The following is a 24,118-nucleotide window of genomic DNA, read 5'->3' as shown; positions in this document are numbered from 1 at the left end:
TCCTTCTGGCAAAATAGAACTGTTTGGGAAACGCGTGTTAGATGTATCGTTTTCCATTTTGCAGAGTCTCTCTTCTTAACATTCAGCCGGACATTTTCCTAGATGGAAGGGAGCTTCATTCTCTCTATTTCCAACACAGAGCTTTGAAACTTTTACAGCCTGCAGCAGCTCAGTGCTCTGGTGCAGTGATTCACTGTGAGGGCTGGCGCCCAGCTGTGTTTGTGGGCTACTGACCCTGAAGGAAAATGCCCAGATGTTCTGGGAAGACCTCTACTAAGAAATTGATGTGGCCCATTACAGGAACTTCGCTTTCAGCTGTGTTTTCCACAGTCAGTTTTACAGTGCTCAGTCTTCAGAGTTAGACATTAGGATACCCATTAGTGATGAGCACTCGCTGTTTGCATGCACCACTTCCACTTTGCTTTCCTTGCATGCCATTTCCTTACCTCGCTTCAGGTATACAAGCAAAGGCTTAAAATAATACCATGTAGTAGAATGCAAAGTCTGAAACAAAGTCGTGTCTGTGGTTTGTATTTCAGAGTTGTCTTGGGACAGACAAACTTGTTCTGAACTCTTTTGCTTCATCTCTTTCTACAGTGGTCAGTCTCTTCAGGCTGAAATCTACCCTCAGAACAGAAATGGTGTTAGCATGTGAGCCTTAGCATTGCTCTGCAAAGACATAAGTGACTGATTCAGCCTTCTCTGTATGGATATAGTGTATCAGTGATATAACAGATACTGCTTCACAAGCTCTAGGGATTCAATTTAAGAAAAAAGATTCAGGCCTCTAAAGTCTGCATCAGTAGATCACCCTGACAAGCCTTTTTGCAGGGTTAAACTACAAGTGAAGTATGGCTTTTTGGTTCTTGCATGTTCTTTTACTTAAAACATCAGGAACAGTGGTATAGTATATGACAGGTGTCTGGTGGTCTCTGAGCTTGTTTACTGCAATATGTAGCATTTGAAGAGAAAGGATGAAGGACTGAAACATTGCTGAAGAAATTCTGGATCTCAAATTGTGAGTGATACTGTATTTTAGAGCAGATAGTTCTCTAACTGAAGTAACAGGATGAGATGCCACGTGAGCATATAGTGTAACAGGTTTTGCCTCAGAGAGCTCCCAGCCCAGGTATCTACAGCAGACAAAAGGGACTGAAATTGTTAACAGCAGTTGATGGATGGAGAAACTGTAGTGCCAAGGGAGTAATTTGCGGAGGGTCTTGTGTAAGAGTGTCATCGGGAGAATTAAATGGAGTCTGAAGCCTGCACTAATGCCTGCTATTTCTAAGCTGCCAGGTTAACACATAGTTTAAAAGTGGATGTATATGAAGTGGCTTTCCAGATTTTGATAAAGTAATAAAGCTGAATTTCCCTAAGCAGACCAGAAGCTGGATTGAAGATGTACACAAAAATGACATCCCACGTAGCTATAAAGATCTGAAATTCTGTGTTACAGGTGGTTAACAGTTCTCCAGGGGAAACTGAACTATTCCGTTCTGATACAACACCAATTATTTCTTGTGTGGTTTTTTATGTACAACTATAATTAGAAGATAAGGTTGAGGCTACCCTCCAAAAAAAAGTCTGTTTCAGTGAATTGCCCTAACGTAGTGCTGTGGTATTTTCATTTCTTATTCTGAAGTTTGGGTTTCTGCTGAAGTCAAATTGAAGACAGGCTCCTTCTGGTTTTGGATTTGCAGCTAAAGCTGCAGTGGAGATCGATGTTGTGAAATCTAAGCTGTTTTTCCTTTCCATTATATTTGTACATATGAGATATGATGCTCTGGTTTTGACAGTCATGATCCAAGAGCAAATTTAAGTGAAAGCTTAGGAATTTTTAACAACATTCATTTTGCAGCTCTATTACAAACTGTAATTTTAAAATAGAGACTGATCATGTACACAGTCTGTACAAGGCCTTCTCTGTGCTAAAACTGCCTGTAGGATCCTTCATTACAATGATCTCCTCAATTGCCATTTAGGATTGTATATTTTTTCCTCTTTCTTATTCTTCTCTCTTTCTCCCACTCCTGAACAAGCACAGTCCCATAGCCCTTGGAAACTCACACGTGGCAAGACATTCGCTCACTCTTCCTCTCTGTGACAGTTTGGGGTGGTGAGGTGCCACTGCTGGATGGCTTGCAGTGCTTCTGAACACCACACCCCAGTGCTGTTGATCTTGCTATATTTATTAGCATTAAATTTTAATTTGAAAATATTTTGAAGTAATGAAGTGGGAGGAGGAGTAGGATACAGTGAAAATTATTTATTTATTTATTTTTATTTATTTATTTTTATTTATTTATTTATTTATTTTTGCTTTGTCTTTCAAGCTGTGTGCATTTGTCACAGGGGTTCCTTTCCTAAGTATTTCTATTAAAATCAGAAATGTTTGTTAAAACATACTTGTGTGCTTAGTCTAACTTTCATACTACATAGGTGAGAAAGCAAGAGAAAATAAATAGGGAGTGGTCTGTGCTTTGTGTGTTCTCTGACTTAGAGTTACTGCATCCGGTAGAAGGGGGCTGTATGGCTACAGCAATGTTTTAATTTCGTTTTGTAGTTTTTACTTACACATTTCTGTAGTCTCTGTGACCACTCCTGCTACCTGATGGCGCCTATATTTCATCAAGTAGTCGACCTGGATTTAGTCCCAGATGAGCTGTTGTAGCTGATGAACATGATCCTCTCTGCTTGGGAATCGAAGACCTGTAGTACCAGGATTCCCAAGGGAATTGAAGGAAAGCTGTGTTCAAGCATTGACTCCTCTTATTATTTTCTTTGTTGTTTTTATGTAGTATCACCTTATGCTGATGGATAATGTACTTCACCACTAGTAAAATCTGGTTTTACTTTGTTGATGATTAGGAGAAAAGATTCTTTTTTTAAAATAGAGTGAAAACAGGAGCAGCTAAAAGTACAGGCAACAAAAGAAATTATTTTTGCTTCTCTTGATTACTGCTTACAAATAAAGCGACAAGTTATTAAACAAAATAACAAAAAATGTTGCAGCATTAGTGTTACTCTGATGTGTTGTTTTTTTTACTACATTGTTATTTTCATGTTTTCAGAGTTTAGTGAATACAATGCATATTGATTTTTTTTTCTTACATGTCTCTCCTTTAATCTGTTTCATTCTGTGAGAAAAGCTGCATTACACAAACATTGCATATAATTTTAGCAGCAGAATATTATCATGGTGGATTTCTGTATTTAGAAAATGTTTTTTTGGTTTTTTGTTTGTTTGTTTGTTTTTTGAGTGCAGAGAGAGTTACTGGTCAATCTAATTAAATTTAATTAAATTTCCTGTATGTTTTATTTTTAGTTTGCTCTTCTATATATGCCTTTATGTTCATGAGAAGTTGTACTTCTGTCATTAAAAAAAAAAAAATCTTAAAATTCTTCTAAATGTGGGGAACTCGTAATTTCTGCTCAATGGTCAAGAGTTGTTTCCTCATTGTTTTGAATTGTGTGACCTTGTGTTTTTTTTGTTTTGTTTTGTTTTGTTTTGTAAAATTTAGAAAGTTAAGATATGAGAAGAGTGATTAACAGCTGCTGTGTTGTTCCTGTTCTAGCTTTTATGACCAGGTTGATTGGACATGCAGGCAGAACATGTTAGTTATTATTCTGTCTACATACACTTCTGCCATTGTTCATTTGTCTTTTACTACTCACATTTACCTACCTAACTTTATATATACACCATTACTTGTAGAAAGACTTTTTTTTTCCTGATATCCTAAGAAAAAATGTGGAAAAATTGGCCTTCAACAATTTCTTGTTTTTCTGTTGTTGTAGCAGTTTGTCTGAAATTTATTTTTCTGAGCATGAGCTGTTTTCTGTGGGAGAAACTACACTGACTGGAGAACATGTAAAGCTCTGGCATCATAAATGTGAAAAACGAACAGATAAGGATTCTCAGATTTATTCATGTAAATCTAGTGACTAACAAGTATCTGAAATAAAGATGCCTTTACTAAAAATTCAGTGATTCTGTTCCTGTGGTAAGGGAATAGAAAGTCTGCTGTAGCACATTACATGTATTGTATTACAGTTTACATCTCCCAGGCTTCTTTTCTGTTCCAGGTTTGACATTCTTGGTGTTTCTGAGGTTTAAAAAAAGCATGAAAAAAAATCGGATATTTTTATGCATCAAAAAGTAGAAGTATAATCATGTGGTAAAACCCCATTAAGAATTTTTTTCCAGTCATCAGCAAGGGAGAGAGTTACTGCCATTACCAGACAAAGTTCATTCAAAGTTTTGAATCATTAGATTGCCTGCGGCAGGAAGCTGAAGTTGTTTTCTTGTATTGTGGCTGTACCTGGAGGCCACAAACTTAAGTTTTCTGTTGGTCTGTATCATACGAGTCTCCTGCCACAGAAAATGTATGGCAGTTTGAGAAGTAAGGGAGATACCGAGGCTTTTGCTGAAGTAGAAGCTTTGCCAGCTTGCTGTTTGGTGGTGAATCAGCTTCAGAGTCTGCATCCTGAGTCTCACCTTGGTGTCTGGACTTCATATGTCCCTGAGTTGATGGTTCTGGTGGGAGAAAGCAGCCCTGAGAAGCTTACCAGCATCAGGAATGGCAGGCTCATTTGCTGGCATCCTCTTGTTAGTGAGGCAAGTCCTCCTGCAGCTGTATGGCTGAAGAAGAGTTACAGTCTCAACACAAGACTGTGTTGAAGTTATTTGTAGGACTAGAAGCCAGGAGCTAGGGACTTCGAGGCTGGTGGTGCATGACCTTGGATAAGCCAGTGAACTTCCTGTCTCTTTCTCCACCCACAGTACAGATATTTATCTACTTTGCAGGTGTGTTGGTTGAGATTAATGAGTTGTTTGTAAAGCACTTCGAAGATGAAAAGCTCTGTAAAAATGCTAAGTATTAGGTATGAGCTCTTGAGTGCATAATGGCTGTTTGCCTGCCAGTATTTAAAGCAATTTGTAACGCACTAAGTATGAAAGGCACTGTATGAAGCCAAGCTCTAGTTTCCATTTAAGAAAAGTTACTCATACTTTGTGTTCAGCAGTTCAAGTCACACCATTGGTCTTCTGTGTTCTGTAGTGATACAAAGATTATAGAAGATTTTTTAAAAGCAACCATGTCAGAACTTCTGAAGTCAGGTCATTTTATGGTAAGGGTTTCTTCTCATTCAGTCATATCTTACGGTGTCTGTATGTCTTGGGTTTTGTTTGTCAAACATGTAGATCTTCCTTCTTCTCTTTTGCCAAATGCTCCTTTTGTCCCTTCTTACACTTCTGTCTGAACAGCTGTAACTTTTCTCTCCCTGTGTAGAGAACTAGAACACATTGATAATAAACTTTTTTTTTTTTTTAACTTAAAGTCTTTTCAGTCTTTGGATAGGGGCATAGGAAAAGGAAATATGGAAAGGGTATGAGAGAAAACATCTAAGGTAGTTTTTACAAATTGAACTGTTCGTTGGCAAAGGGCTTTATCCATATGATAACATATGATACTACAGAGATTCCTGGACACAGGAAGTTTGAAATTAGTTTTTAAGTTCCTTTAACATAGTGCATATTAAAAACATATTATTTGAATGGAAAACAATCTGGGAATGTTTTATGACATAGAAACAAAGTATGGAAAGTTCATTTGTTTGTTTTGTTAAATGACTGATTCCCTGGGGAGTTTTCCTTTTAGAGCTGTTGTCCTTTCCAAATCAGTAGATGTCTTTCCCTATATGTCCTAATTTCTAAACAAAGAGGAAAATGTTGGAAAACAAGTGTTCGATAAACTGCTATGCTGCATGGAAGTCTTAGAAAGTCTTAGAAAATGGTAATCAAGGACTCTTCAGTGCTCCTCAGAAGTCTTTTGGCAGACTTATGCTATAGAGTGCAGCCTGAGAAAACCTTCATGAGGGGTTTTGAAGGTCGTATTGTAGTCTCTCTAGTTTAGAAGATAAATAACCAGCCACTCTAACCAGCTGTGTAAAGTCTTCAACTTTCACATCTTAAGGATGTTTACTTTCATGTATTTATACTTAAAATACATGTTTAAAGTGACGTTTCAATTTTAGATCAAGCTTATTTTGAACCATAAAGGGCTACTGCAGTAATGAACATGATCTATATTTATACATTAACACCTAGGGCATATCAGATGCTCTCAGATTATCTGATTCATGTTGAGATGTACATGAACTTAAATTTAGGTCCTGCATTATGTATTTTTTAGAATTATGAAAGTCAACACACATGGTATAACACTTCAAGAAAATGACAAATTATTTTTCTCACATAAATCCAGCTGTTTGGTCCCAGATCTTCTGACTGGAGTTGGGAAAAAAAAAAACCTACAGTGAGCTCCTGACCTCATTCCACAAGTCATAAAAATGAGGTACTTTATTTAATACATGATGCAGTCACTCCAGGTCTGCTTGTATGTTGCTTGAGTTCATAGCTCTTGAATGTGCTTGTAAGCTCATCTAGACTTGTTGAGTTGATCTTCTACTCTAATAACCAAGTGGACAGTTGTCTTGCAAAGCCATCCTAGTTTGACACCAAGATGAGATGTTGCCTGCATTGATTTGTGCAGGTCTGAGAATTGAATTACGCTCTTGCATTATGGGTGAAATGGTGGGTGGTGACAAGGCTTAATTTCATTGTCCTGTGCTTTCTGAATTAACACCTGTGAGGTGACTAGGCAGGTCTCATTTCTGAGAGTTGTTTCTGGTTGTTGTGTACTGATTATTACTGACATACTTCCTATGGCTCAAGACAGAGACCTAAAAGAAATATATCAAGTAGTGGGACGTGTCTAGGTTTATTATTTAAAGATTTGTTAATGCTCTAGCAGACCCTACTAATTCAATAGAAGCTCAAGTCATGAGAAGATTTCTCTTCTGGGAAATCTTAAATCAGTTCCTCAAAAAGATCAAGTTGTACCAGCCAGAATTATTTTGCTGGTATGTTTCTGTCCCAGCTGTTTTCTGGGTGGTGTAGTTACATTATCTAAGAGTTTAGCATTGCAGAGAACTCTCCTTTACTACGTGTTTTCTGGCAAAATTTTAACTGCAGAGCAACCCAAAATTGTAAAAGTGCAGAAGGAGTATATGGCAGCTGTTTCTAAAACCTGCTTGATAAAGACAATCTTGCATTTGTTTATTTCGGTCTCTTTTATCCGAATAACTCTTTTTGTGAGAACTGTTGCACAAAATCAGTCTTGGTTCTTCAGTGAAATATATAAAGGCATATCTCAGCTTTCCTGAAGAGACTATCCAAGTCAATAAAGGTGGAATTCAATCAACCTAACTTTCTGCATCTAAGTTGGTGATACTGACTCCTGCTGTAATCACCTGAGGGAAGCAGGCTAAAGTAAATGTTGATAGCCTTTCATGTTAACCTCACTGAGTAATTGAAATCATTTTTCTTTTTCCAGTTATGTGAATCAGGTATAGAATAAGGTAACTGCTTGACAAATTTGGGTGGCTTTTGCTGCAGCAGTATCCTCAGCTATGGGACCATGTTCCTTGTCGGAGGTTGCAAACAGGTTGTTTGGAAGTTGTGACTGGAAGTTCAGCCAGCTGAAAGTAATCTGCTGGTGTGGCTGAGGTAAAGGCACACATTCTCTCCTGTTACCTCTGGTGCAACAGGTGATGATGATGGGCTACTGATACACTGCACTGTGAGCAGCCATAGCTGGGGCATGGGCATGCTGCTTCTGCTGACTGTACCATTGCAGTGGTAGCAAACAAGTCAGAGTCAACTTCACTGTAGCTGTTTTGTTCACTGAGTAGGATTCAGGACCCCTGATGTTAATAAAGGTGCGGTCAGAATCATAAAATCAAAATTCACGATCATGTTACTTTGCTATAGGCCATGCAGGTAATTTAAAATGGAATTCGCGTTGTCCATGATTTAAGTGTACAGCAGGGGTTCTAGCACATAATTTATTGAATTTGCTGATTTGGGCATGATTTTAGAGTCAAAATGAATTGATACCTTCTCCTGTACATATCTCAGGTATGATTCTGTCAATACACATTACTTCTGTTATCATATCCTTTGTATATTTTAGCACCCAACTTCCTCACCCAAAAAAAGGTGTTGGGCCAAAGTCTGTCAAGACCAAGACGAAAGACAGGTTGAACATGGAAGGTGTCTGGTTCTGTGACTGGACTGCTGCAGAAAGCTGCGGGAACACCAGTGCTCATTCTCCAGATGAAGCTTTTGTACTCTCTCTGTCCAGCTCTGTTTTATAATTGTCAGAATAATTTATAGTGCATCATGAAACACATCTGGATGAAGCAATAACATGCTAATTGTTATTGTCTAAAGAAGAGCTTTACTAGCCTTCATTTTAAATTAGAAAGATGGTGGTTTCAGCTGCAATGGCACTATTGAAATTAAGATACCAAAATTTCCACATGCAGATCTGCGGTTCTAGTATAGTACTCTCAAGATGGGTGTGCACTGTCATTGGATTTACCAGGGGCTGCCAGGATCACTGGTCTTCCTTGATAGCACCAGTATGTACTATTTGCCACATGCATGGCTCTACTGGTAGCCTGGTTTTTATTTATTTCTTCAGTCTTTCCCGTGAGCATCATGCAATGCAGTATGTGCCCATGTCTCATGTGTGAGAGACAGCTCACAAGGAGATGGCTATACAGCCTTCTCTTTCAGTCATGTTAAGGTTATATATGCCTCTGCCTTTTTACTTAAAGGTAAAAATGCCTTTTTTGTGTCAATTTGAATGGGAAGTCTTTTGCAAAATTGTTCTTTTCATGCAATTAGTATCTTCACAAATTGTGTCTGTTCTGTCAGATCTGCTTCCAGAGCTCCTTCTATCTAAACAAAGTTCTGAATAAATAAATACGAAAGTGAACTGGGCTCTAGTTGAAACTTTTCCTCAACTGCAAGCAGGCAAGTCCAGTCAGAGCAACTGGGAGATCCGGCTGTGGGCTCAAGTTGCTGCCCCCGTTGGTCTGTATCTTCAGTGGGCAATACTGTTGTAAAGCTGTATATTTAAATCACAAACCTGTAGCAACAAGAACAAGAGAGCTAGAGTGGATGTTTGACAAATCATGCAAGAAAATCTAAGCATTCTGAGTTGAATATGTGAATTAGTAATTGGCTAAGTGGGATGTCCCCATGGAGAATTTCATGGATTGCTGCCCAGCTTTGCAGACAAGGTAGCTAAGCATGCTCTGAAGAAATGCCTGTCATATTTAGCTGGCAAGTTAGATTATCTTCATCTTAGGGAAAGCAAAACATTTACTGCTGCTTATAGATTCACTATCTGTGCAGAAAAAAAAGACGTGCAAATCCTTTTCAGTTTAGGAAAAGGATTTTGGAGACCTACTCTCTTGAGAAACCCATTGCTTACTTGATCTGTTTTAGAAATTCGGATGGTGGAATAGCCCAATAAAATGTACACAGTGAGTGAATAGACTGATGAAGATAGTTTAGAACTTAATTATTTGTTTGCTTATTTTTTTATTTAAAGTCTGGTTGTGTGGGAAGCAGTGGTCGTGGGCATTTCTGTATCCATCTTTAGAGCACCTGATAGAACAGAGCGGTTTTGTTTGGGTAACTTACACCTGCAACATGTGCAGCAGGAGAAGTGACAGGGAGCAAAGTCAGGGTTTTGGGGGTGAGAAAGCATTTCCTAAAGTGCAACTGGACTGCATGTTCCAGTCTTGAGGGAATAACCAGGTGCTGTAGTTTGTGTTATATTGTCTTTGTTTCAGCAAGACAAGTGCTGCTTGTAGTTCCTCCACGAAATCTCTTGTAATAGTAGCTTTGGTGTTGATGACAGGATATGGAGTAGTGAGAAAACCCGGAGGTCCTTCCTTACCACCCAGTTTTTGGGATCTGAATGTGTAGTTTGCTCATTGGAGAGTGACTGGGCAGGGCTGGAGCCCATCCTGAAGACATACATCGTAAATTCACAGATGTTGCATGTCATCTGGCTCAACTCCTGATGTGCATTACATGAGATGGGCACAGGGGAAACAAGTGTGTCAGATCCTGACCTGCATGTAGGTTGTCACTCCAGTGAAATATGCTGAATTCCTTCAAGTTCCTGATACCTAGGGAAGGTCATGGACAAAACTGAACCTGCAGTCATTGTTGTGGTGATTATTGTTTAATTTACTGTAAATCAACCACCAAGCTGGTGCCCACAGATGCCTTAGCTCTTACCCAGTTAAGGTGCCTGCTGTACCCAGCTGTTTATTAGATACTGGTGAAACATTTGTCCAGGGACACAAGCATTGTAAATATAGTCTGGTGAGATCCAAATAGTTGTAAACTTCACATTGTGCCATATGTCCATTAGTTTACTTTAAAAGCTGAAGCTCAGGTCCTACTCCTGTTCATCTATGTCCATGAACTAGAAGAGGAAAGGTGGCAAAGTCGTGAAGTGAGGAGAGTGGTGGCTGCAAAGCCCCAGGGGTCTTCAGCAGGGTAGGCAAGGGGGCACACCGCCTGTGTGCTCAGGGCGCTGCAGCCCTCTCCCCCAGCCCCATGCTCTGTGCAAACCCAGGGGAAGTTTTTCCAGATGCTTCCTTGAACCATTTTCTCCTGCTCCTAACAGAAAAAAGCTGGCACATCCCAGCATTTGTGCAAAGAGCAAAGGGGGCACCGTGCTGGAAAGGATGGCTGGTGCCTTCAGGAGGGAGATTCCTGGATGTGGCGGTGCTGTGGGGAAGGGCTGGTGTTGTGTCTGGAGCCAGAAAATGCGCTTCAAAACCACTGCGTGGAAAATGCAAAACACCTTATTACCCTTTCTGTACCACAGAATAAAGCCCCTTTTTGTGTCTGACATTCGTGAAGGCTTATTAAAGCTCAGCGTCTCTGGGGGAGGCAGTTGCCATCCTGACTCAGGACGGACACCTCCCCCAGGCTGCTGAGAGCACAGTGTCAGCACATCCAAATTTCTGTCCTTTTTGAGGTTTGTCTGTGTCCGTTGGAGGAACTACCAAGGCAGCACAGGATGCAACCCAAACCTTCTCCCCAGCTCAGGCTGCTTTTTTGATTCTTCTATGGGGCTCGCTCACTCAGCCCGCCCAGCTTTGCCGCCTGCCCAGCCTTGCAGCTGGCCTCTTTGCACAGAAGCGCTGAAGCGCGGGGCCCAGTGAGGGGCCACTGGCAGCCCTGGGCAGCTGGGGTGGCCCACGGGTCATCCTGTGGGGCCTGCCCCTCGGGGTGAGCCTAGGCCAGCACTGCCAGCCCCGCCACACATGTTGTCTCTGGCCTCTTGCACTTGTGTGCTTTCCCTTTAGCATGCGTGAGCACGGTTTGCCTTCCTGCGGAAGTGCTACGTTATTTATAAATAGCCACTCTACATGCAAGGTGCCATATATGATAAAAAAGGCCTTTGGTGATGGTTATGTGGCTTGAGAACAGAGACTGTGCTTTGGATGTGCTCTATAAACAACTAGCAACAAGTGGCCTGATCCTGTCTCCGCTGCCTTCAGCGGGAGTTCCCTGACAAGTGCGTTAGGCAGGAGGCGCCTCGCTGCCAGCGCCACATCAGCGGGCAGGCCGCCTGGGCATGCAGCACGGCCGCCTGTCCCCGTGCCAAGAGCAAATTTTGCCGATCCAGATCGGCACAGTTTGTCAACACGTGGCTCCTGCTGAGCTCCACGAGACGAGAATCATTCTTGGCATGGGGAGGCGTGGAGCTGGCCTGGCTGCGCCCACCAGGGCCTGGCGCCTGCCCCAGCGGGAGCCCAGCACCCAGCCCAGCTCCCTCAGCCCCGCCGCTGCAGCTCGTGGTGGTGGGCTGGTGGGAAGGGTCGGGGGCAGAGAGAGAGATTCCCTGGGTTAGTGGTTTTTTTTTGTTGTTTTTTTTTTTTTTTGTGGCTGTCTGGATGATTAATGTGAATAGGAAAATACTGTTGACCCATTTAAATCACGTTATACGACATCCATTGCTCATCTGCATAATGAAATACACACTGAACATTACAACCTAAGTATAAGAGCCAGTGAACTACAAAAATAATATTTTACTCATTTAGATTATGAAGTAAAATATAGGACATTAGTACTAATCATAGTATTAAATTTTAAGCCATGCAAATTGTAATTGTCAGTGAAAAAGAATTATAAGTAGAAAAGGCTATTAGCATTTCAGCTTTAACAGTTAATTTGAGTAAATTTTTTTTTTCTGCTGTGCAGCTCAGGAAAGTCCGTATGCAAAACATTTAATAATAAGTTCAGCAGTGTTTGTTTGATATCATTATTTAATTTTGATCGTTAAAGAGGTGCTAGAAATATTAATTTGTGGTATTAAAATACTGCATTTGTGACATTTTATATTACAAAGGGTAAATTGTAATCTTTAATAAAATCAAATCTAAAAGGCAAATTGTAAATAACGGAGAAATGAAATAATTTTAAGCATTTATTTAAGTATCAAAGCAAAAACTGAAGCCTTTAAGATACGAATTTCATCAAATATAAACATCATTTTCAGCATTTTAACCTAAATACAGATTTTAAAATACTGAATTTAGGCTGTCAGGTTTCTATGGTTACCTACCTTTCCAGCGGTTTTGTGAGATGTGTAAATAGGCCTGAGTCACTTGTAATTATTTGTTTTTTGTTTGTTATAGTTGTAATTCTGTGTTCAGTTTGAATCCAATATAGTTCACACCACATGCTTTGGTCTATGTATATTTTAGTGCATATGATTGACAGTGATTGAGCATTTCTTATGGAGTGCTTGTTTTTTTTTGTCATAAGTGATGTATGTTGGTACTTCTGAAAATGTAAACAACTTCTTCCTGTATCAGTGTTTGATAAACAGGGACTTTTATGATAAGAAAGAGGTCTTTGTAAATGTTAAGCAAGGAGATAAATGAAAGGTATTTTAAAAAAATATTTTAAACAGCCCCCAAACATTATACCATACTCTTCCAAATTCAATCCATAATCCTATCATTATAATTCATTCAATGACCCAGTGTCACATATTTATGAATAAGCTTCCAAGCTATGCATTAAAAGCACATTCTGATGACTGTCAGGTTTAAAAATAAATGCTTTATCAAGGATACTAGAAGTTATCTGCAGCAAGCTCTTGAGTGGAGCATCTTCCTTGTGCAAAGCATCTTCTTGAAATAAAAAATCATAGATTGTTTCCAACACCACAACAGTGTAGTAGAAACAGCTGTAAACTCTTACACCTATCTGCTAATGTATTTTGAAGTCCAGTGTACAGGATATAATGCCCCAAACTTGTACTCCACTCCAGCAGAGGACACATATATCTTTTCTCATTAAAAGACTCATTGTCCTAATGAAACTTGCATTTTCAAGTGGAAACAGGATAATATAAGTAATTAACAAAAGTCAGTACAGAGCAAGAAATGCTGCTAGCTGTCATTTTTACCAAATGAGAAGTAATGTAAGCATTTTATTAAGACGTTCATCCAAAAATTGCTAGCGATGTACACTTTTTTTCTCATTTTGAGATAAGACTGGGTTATGATTCAGGAATAATCTTGTATCCTTAGAGATTTGGCTGCAGGTGTTTATTGCTAGGGGTATTGAGTTTTGCGTGGGAAAACACTGCTAACTGCCAGTACTCTTCCCGTATATCAAGCTATGGAGAAAATCCTGGTACAATGTTCAGAAGTCCCTGAATTTTCTGTGCAAATGTTACTCTTATTTCAGCAGCCCTGCTCATCCACTGAAAGGATTTGTTGAAAACATTTTTTGTGGTGATTCAGACATATTTTTCCCATTTCAGCTGGAAATTTGAGTTATTAAAGTAAGATTATTTTTAACGTGCCGCCAGTAACATTTAGTACTGTATCAGGTATGCACATAGGACATAAACATGCCAGTTGAAAAACAGTTGTTTCACAGAGCACCTGAAAAGATTTTATCCCAGTAGGATTCGGTGAATGTTAAAGCTGTGGGTGGGTGCATATTAACAACAAGATCCTGTATTGTGCGTGTGTGTGAGGACTATTTGAATAGCTTTTTATTTTAATCTGAAACAACTGCTATTTTTTAAACTGACGAACTTGTTCCAACAGTTGTTACTTCCCTACAAAATGAAAATAGTGAGTACAATAACTAACCTGTCAAGCATAAGTAATTCCTCTGATGTTTTACAAAACCTTAAGATAGACAGAAGGTGTTTGAAAGGTGTATTTAAATATGCAGACCTGAGCAGATATCTTTCTCATTCTAATTTATTGACTTTATGATAAATTAATTTACTCAATATAGCAATGTAGTAACATAAGAGGAATGTTTCTTCTGCTAGTCACAGAAGTTGAAATTTGCCAGATGCTGTGATTTGGAGCCTAAATTCCCCTAACTGTGTGTGAAACTCTTAATATTGCTTTGTCCAGCTTTTGTATCTGACTTGTTTCATTTTGCTGTGATACTGCTTTAGGCAACACTTTATTTTCTACTTGTGTTAAGCTGTTGGAGAGAGAAGATTTAGTAGAAATCACACTGGGATGGAAGACTGTAGTGGAGAGCTACAGTTCTCTCTTTCCAAAGTTAAGTGTTACAGCCCAACCATATTTTATGTAGCAGACAATTAATTTCCCTTGGTATATGGATTAATATCATTTAGATAAAGCTAGATGGTACTCTCTATTTTTTTAAAATTCTGTAATAAAATGACAACGTGCTGTTTAATGACACCAGAATTTTGCTCAGTCACTGGCTCGGTGTGACTATGTGTGTATATATATATATACACAGGAACTCAGGGAAGCGGTTGAAGGGAATTTTGAGAATATAAAATTATTTTTTCCTTTTCTTCTTGTTTGTTGAAGTTGCACTCGGTTGCTGCTGATAAAAGGTGGCACCAAGCCAACTTCCTGACGGAGCTATGGGGAGGGTCATGGCTTGTCGTGACCTGGGCACTATTACTTGAATGTTGTTATTATTGGGATGAAGTACCCTTAGGCTGTCATCCTTCCTGTAAATAGAAGAGTTTCTGATTCTCTGTGGTTTCCCAGTTTACCAACTTGCAGAACAGCTATTTTGTTGGCCATAAGTTTGATTGAATAATGAATTAGAAGAACTGTATTATTCAGAAGGCTCTGATTCATCATTTTAGCGTGCCAGTCTAGAGTGAGTAATAACAACAAAAAGCCAAACAAGAATGTATTTCCATATAGTTTATAAATTTACAACCAATTAAAACACTCGTTTGTAATAGTGCACGGCAAACAAATTGCCTGTCTCCACTCTCCATGAAGTAAGGGCAAAATTTTAATTAGCAGGGAGCATCACTGGTCCTGAGGGCCCAGCTCAGCTTTGTTCAGCGTCGCGGGGGAATCCCAGTGGCAGCAGCACCAGGGCTTGTGCTGCTGCGCTGGAGCCGGTCAGCATTTGGCCATTGGCTTGCTTTACCGGCTCTCGGGAGGTAATAAGGACAGCAATCCCCTCACTTCCTTTATTAACTAAACAACTTCTATCATCAATATCTAGCTAATTTCAGTAATTGAATAGAACAATGACAACCTGAATATAATGTTTGCAATATACTGGTCTTGATTTTGGTTGGTCAGGGTACAGTCATAATCATATTGCTGTCAAGGTTTTCACCAATGTGTTGCTGTTATAACTGAAGTCACATCTACCCTGATGAATATTTCATTTCCCCAATCATGCTATTAAAAACAGAGTGTTTTTACCCTTTCATTTCTGTTTTCTCTTTTCCAGTACCATTGTGACGGCTGTGGCTGTGTCCTGTTTACAAATTGCTGCTAGTCACATTTTCAGTAGTCCTTGTGGGTTTTGCTTTCCCCTAATATGGGCAATTAGGAGGAAATATTTCTCAAGAGCATGGGTTTGCTCTTCTCCCTGTAATGACATAGTCCTGTAATCCAGGAAACAGTGCTGCATGGTGTCCATGTCCATGATTTCCTGATGTGGGAAAAAAGTGTGGAAAGCATCTGGAGAGGAGGAGACCCCCTTTACCAGCTTGTTTCCTGTAAGCGAAATTGGAAGACCTTGTCTGTGCAAATAGATTTCAAAATAGAGTCTGCCCTTTGACTGTCTCCATAATTACACAGCTCTCTCTGTATTTTATTTGGCTGCCAGAGCAGTTAACCCCTGGAAGTAAGGGGCTGATGATGGCGTGACCAGCACGGGTATGCAGACATGACCATGTGAATACACTCTTGTTTAGAGAAGCCTGTCGTTAAGACCTTGTTACAATATACTTTGACCAAATTTAAAAATTATTACATGTTGGGTTGTGTTGATTAAGATATGTTATATCCTTAATGTATAGAGAATGCAGAGGTATTAGTTGCAAAAAAGGGGAAAAAAAGAAAAAGAAAAAAGTTCTTTCGCGGCTTTGATGTAATCAACATCTGTCAACAGAATGAATTTGCTTTTGTTTAATTTCAAGGGCTCTTGTCCTTCTACTTTGCCCAATCAGTTTCAACTTCTGCCTGAGGCATTTCTCTATGTTGTTCTTTTTCTTCTTCTTCTTCTTCTTTTTTTTCTTTTTTTTTTTTCTTTTAGAAAATGCACAGGTTATTGCTTGTGAAATGTGAGCTACTCTTCTGTAACACAGGTTACACATAGTTGGAGAGAACCTTTAATCTTTCCCATTCTATTTTTGAAGCTTATATATACCCCTGCAACACTGGGATTACAAAGTCAGTGTTTTATTAAGACAGCTGTAATTACAGTTACAAATAAAGATCTACCAAACCACAACCATTATTTCAGATTGAAAAATGTGAGCGTTTAGTAATTAACAGTAAAAAGCTGTATAAAATCTTACCTAGTTGCATTGGTTGGATTCCAAATATTATTACCTATTGTGTTTTGAGTACCTTACTGTAAACTTTATTGCTCTGAAGTTTCAGGAGAAAAAAAAAAAAGGAAATTTCACAAGAAGCAAAATAGCAAAATTATGATATGATAATAAGATGACACAACAAGCCAAATTAAGGATCTCTAGTATTTTATCCTCTTTATCCTCAAATATCTATATACTAAGAACATCTCCTTGGTCATTATTTTACAGTTAAAAAAATAGATAAAACCACAAATTTAAAAACGTGTTATCTGAACAATGCTTTTGATGTTATTGAGTTAATTGTTTGTATATATCAAGTAAATTCGCTTTATCAAGAGCAAGTTATTTTTATTTACTAAATCAGTTAGGTGTTAATTCTTGTAATCCTAAATAATGTCACTACTATGCTTCTGTAGACACTTGGATGGATTTTATGATGTAAATTGTTTTAAAATATTCTGATTTTGTTTTTTGGCTGTTTTACGATGTACTCTTATGTTTGTTGTGGCTTAGAACTGTCATGAACTTTAGCCTGTGGTAACATTTTTGCTAATTGTTTGGAAATTTGAAGTCCTTCATAAATAAATACCAAAAAAATGTTTGCTAACAATCACATTTGATGATTCACATAGATGAACAGGTTTTTTGCACGGCCACCTCGTACCTCATTGAAAACATAGCTGGTAAATTGCTGTAACTGTTGAACAAAAAGCATTAAGAAAAGTGCTTAAATGAGAGTTCATTTCCAACATCTCTCTTTAAAAATACTTCTTGACCAGAGGAAAATCACATTTAAATGACTAAAATCAACTTAATTAAGGGTCATTAATAGAGATACACATAAAAAACTCTCTGCTCTGAGAGTGAAATGGGAGCATTTCATTATATAGTGTAGCATGCATGAACAGATAACAATTAAAATAGACCTAGAGTAAAAGGCTAATAAATATAGGGCACATTTATGCTACAAAATCAGTCACTTAAAATGCTCCCACCCATCATCATACTCGAATTCTGTATTCAGCCCCTTTGGCTGGCTCGTTTAAAAGGAAAAGAAAATGTAATTTCCACAAAAGATAAATCCATCTGGCAATTCACAAAAGCTCGCAGTGCATATTTATATTATTAATACAAATTAAAGCATAGAAGGTGTGCTGAGGAATCCAGCAGCTCCAGCAGAAGGCGCGTGCATGCAGACTGCACAGGGTGATTCACCATGGAGTCAGGGGAGCAGTTGTCTGTAATTTTCTGCGCTCGGAGCATCGTATCTGCTGATATAATTTCAGTAACACCGATAATAATTTTCATTATTGCGGTTGCTAGTAAATATTCTGTTATTCATGGCAAGTGGCACGGCCTTGCTGTTGAGGGAGAAAAGAAAGGCGCAGATGGGCAGCTTTGCATCCTGCCTGTGCTGGTGTGTGTTACGGGGCTACCCGGCTCTCTGATGGCAGCAATTCCACTGGAAGCCGCATAAATCCTGCCTTTATGAGCCATCTCGTTGTAATTAATATACACAGAAAGCGTAACAAAAAAGATGCGCTTGAGCGTCGGTGTTGTGGAAGTGAATCGGATGCTGACAAAAGCTGTGCTAGCTGGAAGGGCTGGGGAGCAAGCCCCAGCAGTCTGAGCAAGACTTGGAGCTCACAGCCAGTTGTTCCTGTCTCCGGTGATTGATGATGTTGCTATATCAAATTAGCTGTGAATATGGGAGCTTAAAAAATAGAAGAAGCTGTGGAGACATTAGGAAGGCCTTCTTAAGGAAGGAAGTGTGTGGATGGAGTCCAGATTTTCATTATAAAACAGTAACTTCATTATGTTTTAATGCCATTTTATTTTTACTTTGAAGGAGAATGTTTTCTCTTATAATTTTTTTATATTTCAAATAAAGCTTTAGTTGTCCTGTGTTTGTAATTCTTACGATGTGCTTTAGGAGTCAGATTATACTATAGTGATATTTATTTGGTTGTCGCATTTCACCTGTTCGAGTAGTTATTTTGTGTATGTCTGGTTTATAATGAGTAGTTAGTGGAATAACAACAGGCTACACTACCTTATTATCCTGTTATCTTGTGACAACACTTACAGTGTGTCTTTGGGGGAACAGAGGTAAAAATTTTATTCCAAATAAAAAGGCACCCCTTCTGAATGCGGGACAGTCGATAGGCGCGCACGCACGGATCTAAATAGGTTTGATACATCTGAGAGTGCGTATTTGGGACGTTCGAAGTTCTATTGTAGAATAATTGACAGGCACACTTGCACCTTTTTTTCCACCGATTAAAATCGCAGCGGTAGGACAGGTGCAGCGGCAGCGTGCCGATCATCAGGGAGAGCGTTTGAAACACACGGTCACGTATTAATGTCTGTGTGGACTTCATCTGACCACGTCCGTGACTGTGGGGTTTCAGTGCGTTTATCGCAGCTGTATGGAGCTGAGTGTAAATACGTTCAGCCGCGGTAAGAGCCAGGTACTTCTGCTGCACTTTGTAAAAGTAAAGCGCTACTTGTGAAGAGCCAGAAGTTGCTGCCTCTGCAGATTCTGTGTTTCTAGCTTCCAGAAATGTGTGCAAACCGGCCGGCGAGTTTGCAAGATGCTTCAGGCTCTGTGGATGAGTGTCTATGCTCTGTAGGGCAGGTGGCCTAGATTTTATTTTTTTTAACTGGACAAGAATGTTTTCTTGTGAAGATGACCCTAGGAAAGCTGTAGGTGAGGAGGCTGATGATTAGATGGTTATTTACACAGTCTCAAACCAATCCAGCCCCCTGTTAAGGGCACAGCTCCAGCTCCACGGAGGCACTCTCTTCCCTCTGGAAGCAGGCAACTCTCCGTAGGTACCCAGGTTATACTGGGAGATAGATCGGAGCCTCACCCACCAACTCCACCTCATTACTTATAAACAGTTTAAAACAACAGTAAAAATCTGCTTGCGTTGAGTAAAAGTCTCTACAACCTCTCAGGTGTTGCACAAATTCAGATTCTGTTAGCCAAGCTTAGCACTGCTCAGTGTGCAAAGAGACAGTCACAAACCCTTCTAAAGCAAACTTCACTCAACAACTGCATTCAGTTTCTTGGGGCTCCAAAAGAATTTTGTAGTTCAAATCTCCTGTATATCATGGGATGTTGTAAAAGGGACATCTGTAAGCCCAGCATGCGTGTGGAAGGATATTATCTGCATCTGGGCATGACAAATGTATCCAAAGAGAGGAAGGAATTTTACAGTAAAATAAAAATGTACAAGTTATGGAAGAAACTCTTTTAGAAATCATCTTTACGTAGTTAAAAATATGCAGTAGATGAATTTCTTAAATTCTGTGATGAAAAGTGTATTTACTTCCATCTAAACAAAACCACGTTCCTTTTACTAAAGAGTAATTATTAATATTGGTTACTTGCCAGAGAAGATTGCTCATGTATTTGTCTACACATGATCTTTTTCAAAAGTAGCTTAACTATTACGTGGAATTTATTCCAAGGTAATTAAAATAAATAAATAAATAAATTTACATTATAGAATTTTTGTACATTGAAAAAATGTGCTATGTTTATTTATGTTTAACTGGACAGTGTAAAGAATCCTCTCAAATTTAGTGTACTTCCCTGTTTTGATGCTTGTTGGGGCAATGAATACTCTGAGGAACTGTCATTCCAAATTCCCATATGAACTAGGTAAAAATCTGATTCAAATATTCCAAGTCAATTACAAACTTCAATTCCCTCAATTGCCCTTGGCCGAGATTAAAAATCTCTCGATGTTTATTCTGTTCCCTGCCAGGCAGGAGGTGACTACAGATTGAACCCCATTCTTTGAATCTTCATGCAAATGACGAGAGCAATGTTAACTTGCTTATGCTCAAATATGTCACCAGTTCATCAAGAATACAGATCAAAATGTCTGAAATCAACACAAAATTATTTTTTTATCTCCTGATTACTTGCTGTTGTCCGTTATTTACCCTTTCCCCAAGCCTTGTGCAGTGCCCCTTCTAGCCATGCAGATTGCTACAAATAGGTTGGGGTGTCAGTCCTGGTTTGGGGAATTTACCCACACTGCATTTTAATGCATCAAACCAAATTAGATACAGTGTTTTGTAAAGCTGTGATGTATTGCTTTTGGAGGTTTCTTGTTCTCATGGCTTCTTGGTGTTAATGCTCTAATGGTACAAGATTTGAACAACTTCTTGAACTACCTTTGGCTGCTGCATGTGTTTTGCAGTTTCTATTACATGGTGTCTTTCTTCTTTCATACTTACATTTTATACCATAGTAGTAGGAAAAAAAATGTTAACCAATTTTAACTTATCTGTTAACAGGTTCTGTGACTGGCTGCCACAGAATTTTTTCTTCGTGCAATCGTGTCTACCTGCACAGGCAGTCAAGCAATCAACAACGAAGATGCTTCTTTTTTCAGGGACAAAGAAATACTGCTTATAGTATAGTTTTGCCAGCCACAGTTTCTCCGGCTCACCCAGTTCCCAAGGTACTGCAATTTCTGTTATCTAATCAGTTTTTCAGTCAATACAGGGGTTGGCTGTACACGCGTTCAAGTGCATTCGTTGTCCAACAGTGGGGGCTTTGGATACAGTCCTGTGGTATGATCAGGTATTTAAAATAGGAGCACTGGTGAGAGAAGTTTTCAGCTCCCTACCGTGTAAAACAGAGTGACATATCTAGTTATTAGGGAGTTTAAACCTGGGGCTTGTTAAGTTAGTGTAGTATAAACATGGAATATTATAATCATCTGTCAACACTTAACGCTTCTGGGTCCAGGTTCTCCTTTTGGACAAGTATAGACAGCCCTACCAGAAATCATTAGGAATCATTCATGATCATCTGAGTCCTTTTCTGTATAAATCTCTCACAAGCTAATTACAAAAATATTTATCTCTTCCTGAACGTTTTGTTAACTGGTTACATCAAATTTAGGGCAAGAGCATACAATACCTGCTGGTAGCTGCTGCATAGCCCCACTGCTCCTTTTAAACTATTCTTTACTGTCTCTGAGTATTTTTTTTTTCTTCCAACATATATTTTTGTTTTTATTTACATTACAGCCAAAATAACTTTTTTTTTCATTTAATTTAAACATGTTTTCCACTGATGGTTTCCTTTTTTGTTGTTATTTACAACATACAGTTCAACTGTTTAGAAAAAATTACCCTTTCTAAACCGTGCTTTTCAGGATGATTATTAGTACTTATATTTTATCTTACTTTCCATGTGATTATAGATTTCTTATGCAAAATACAGAATACTTCCATGGGCCTAAAGTACAAAAACCATGTTGTATAGGAAAGCAGTAAGGATGCTGAATGTAGGGCTCTTACACCTAAAGACTCTGGAAGCTTGGTGTGCAGGGAAAGAAAGCATAGTTTTGTGCTTTATATGTTTTCAAAGGTTTAAAAATTATAGAATTTTTTTTTCTGTATTTAGATGCTTCTTTTAGCATAAAGAGGAAGAAATACATTATCATACTGAAAAGTAGTGTTCACAGATTACAGTGTTCAGACTGTCAAAAATCAGTCCAATTTTTCAATTCTGAAAACTTGAGGACAAGGTTATCACTATACAGAGTGTGCCAGAAATCATATTAAAATGACACGGTGTTTTTTTTTTTCCAAGATCTTGGTGTGAAACTGTATACATAGACATTTGTACATCCACTGCTTTGGGCTTTTTCCTTAACAGATCTCACAGGTCAGCAGGGTCAGGTCTCAGCAGTTTACAAGATGAGTGCCCTCCAAGGGGATGGTGGGGGTGCTGTAGTGTATGGAGTCGGTAATCCAGCAAATGTGTTTTTTTTTTTCTTCTTCTAAATTAAGTCCCAGACTACTGCAAATGCTATAAGGGCTGATACTCCGTTATTTGGAATGGAATGGAAATCTGAAATTCTGTTGATGTGAGTTCACTAAAGATACAGTTGCACTCTATCAGAGTAGAAGTGATGAAATACCAGTGGGAGTAACAATAGCCTCCCTATTGAAAGTCCCACTGGAGTTAATAGGCTACACCACTCTTCTTCGCTCCTACACTGGGATGTTGTATGGTCTTGTTGTATGCAGCCTAACTGGCCACTTTACTTCCTGTCCTGCCAGCGTGTTTCTGTATTTTGTGAATCAATGCAAAGCCCAGCTGTGGTGGGTGAAGCGACTCTCACACCCCACAGGTGAAACAGCCCAGCACCCACTGAGACAAAGCACGGTTCCCTCACACTGCAAGATGTTACCGTTGTTACTAGTTTGCTGTGTTTATGTACTCATCATGAAATTATTGTGGATTTTTTAAAAAAATCAGAAATGGAATTTCACCTCTGTGTAAAGTCTGAGAATTTTCTGCACGAACAGAAAATAAAGTTTATTACACTTTCCTTGTCACAGCAAGTTGGGATACCCTCACATAGTATTATAGATGGATAGGTTTGCACATAAGTATGAAAACTAGATTAATAAGTAAAAACTCTAAATTAAAATAAGTTAAATCCTAAGGTTCTTAGTCAAAATACAATCTTGTGAAAGTTAATAGGAGTTTTGTCTGAGCAAGAAACTAAGGAATTGATCAGTTTTGAGTCTAATTCTGTCTGTTTTCCAGTCAGTTGTGGTGTTTAGATGCCTTCTATATTAGATGTGTCACTCTTCGCAAAAGAAAATAAAAAGTTTTTAAGTCTTTCACAGCTTTAGAACTTGAGATTGTGCTGAAAGTGGGATGCAGTATCTGGGACTTCAGTACAGGCAGTTTAACAGACTGCATAAGTCAGTAGTAACAGGCAATGTTAAGTTCAAAAGGGCAGTGGAAGAAATACTGAGGCAGCCTTGAGGGTTTGCCCTGATGGCTTAGGAAGGTCGATACTACGACAGAAAGGGCAAGCTGCCATGAAGCAGGAGGCAGTATCTGAGAAAATGATCCCATTGTCATGCTCAGTTTTCTGATCTTCATTTTCAATCCTTTTTCTCCAAGCACATAAAGAAGCCAGACTATGTGACGACAGGCATTGTACCAGACTGGGGAGACGACATAGAAATTAAGAATGAAGATCAGATTCAAGGGCTTCGTCAAGCTTGTCAATTGGCCCGTCGTGTCCTGCTTCTGGCTGGAAAGGGCTTAAAGGTAATGATTGCGTTAGTTCCAAAACAGCTTGGATGTCTTTTGTGCTTTCACATACTTGTGGTGCTCTTTTCCTACTTTTTTTGTTTGTTTGTTTGTTTTACTGTCCTTAATGTGCATCCAACCTGAAGTTAGATACTGATAAAAGAAGGATTTATTAACTTTTGATTCTGTCCATGGTATACCTGCTTAATTATTTCAATATTTTAGACCTATGTGGTACTTAGAGCTGCTGGCTCAACTGTGTCTGTAATCT

At 38.9% G+C, this 24,118-nt stretch overlaps 1 protein-coding gene across 3 annotated transcripts in view; it reads left to right on the top strand.

Annotated features, from left to right (window-relative positions):
* The window catches only part of METAP1D (methionyl aminopeptidase type 1D, mitochondrial), a 47,075-nt gene that overhangs the window by 5,544 nt on the left and 17,413 nt on the right, over window positions 1-24,118 (top strand). For 2 of the 3 annotated variants that reach the window (XM_080601011.1, XM_080601012.1), the window contains exons 2-3: window positions 21,075-21,241; window positions 23,716-23,865. In XM_080601011.1, coding sequence (XP_080457137.1) covers window positions 21,075-21,241; window positions 23,716-23,865 — 317 coding nt within the window. Of the gene's footprint in view, window positions 1-15,667; window positions 15,939-21,074; window positions 21,242-23,715; window positions 23,866-24,118 lie in introns of all 3 variants that reach the window. The other variant, XM_080601010.1, reaches the window with a different exon arrangement.

Source organism: Anser brachyrhynchus (genome assembly GCF_964034855.1).
Source record: "Anser brachyrhynchus genome assembly, chromosome: 7".
NCBI classification, from domain to species: Eukaryota; Metazoa; Chordata; class Aves; order Anseriformes; family Anatidae; genus Anser; species Anser brachyrhynchus.
This window is presented reverse-complemented; position numbering and strand designations above follow the sequence as displayed.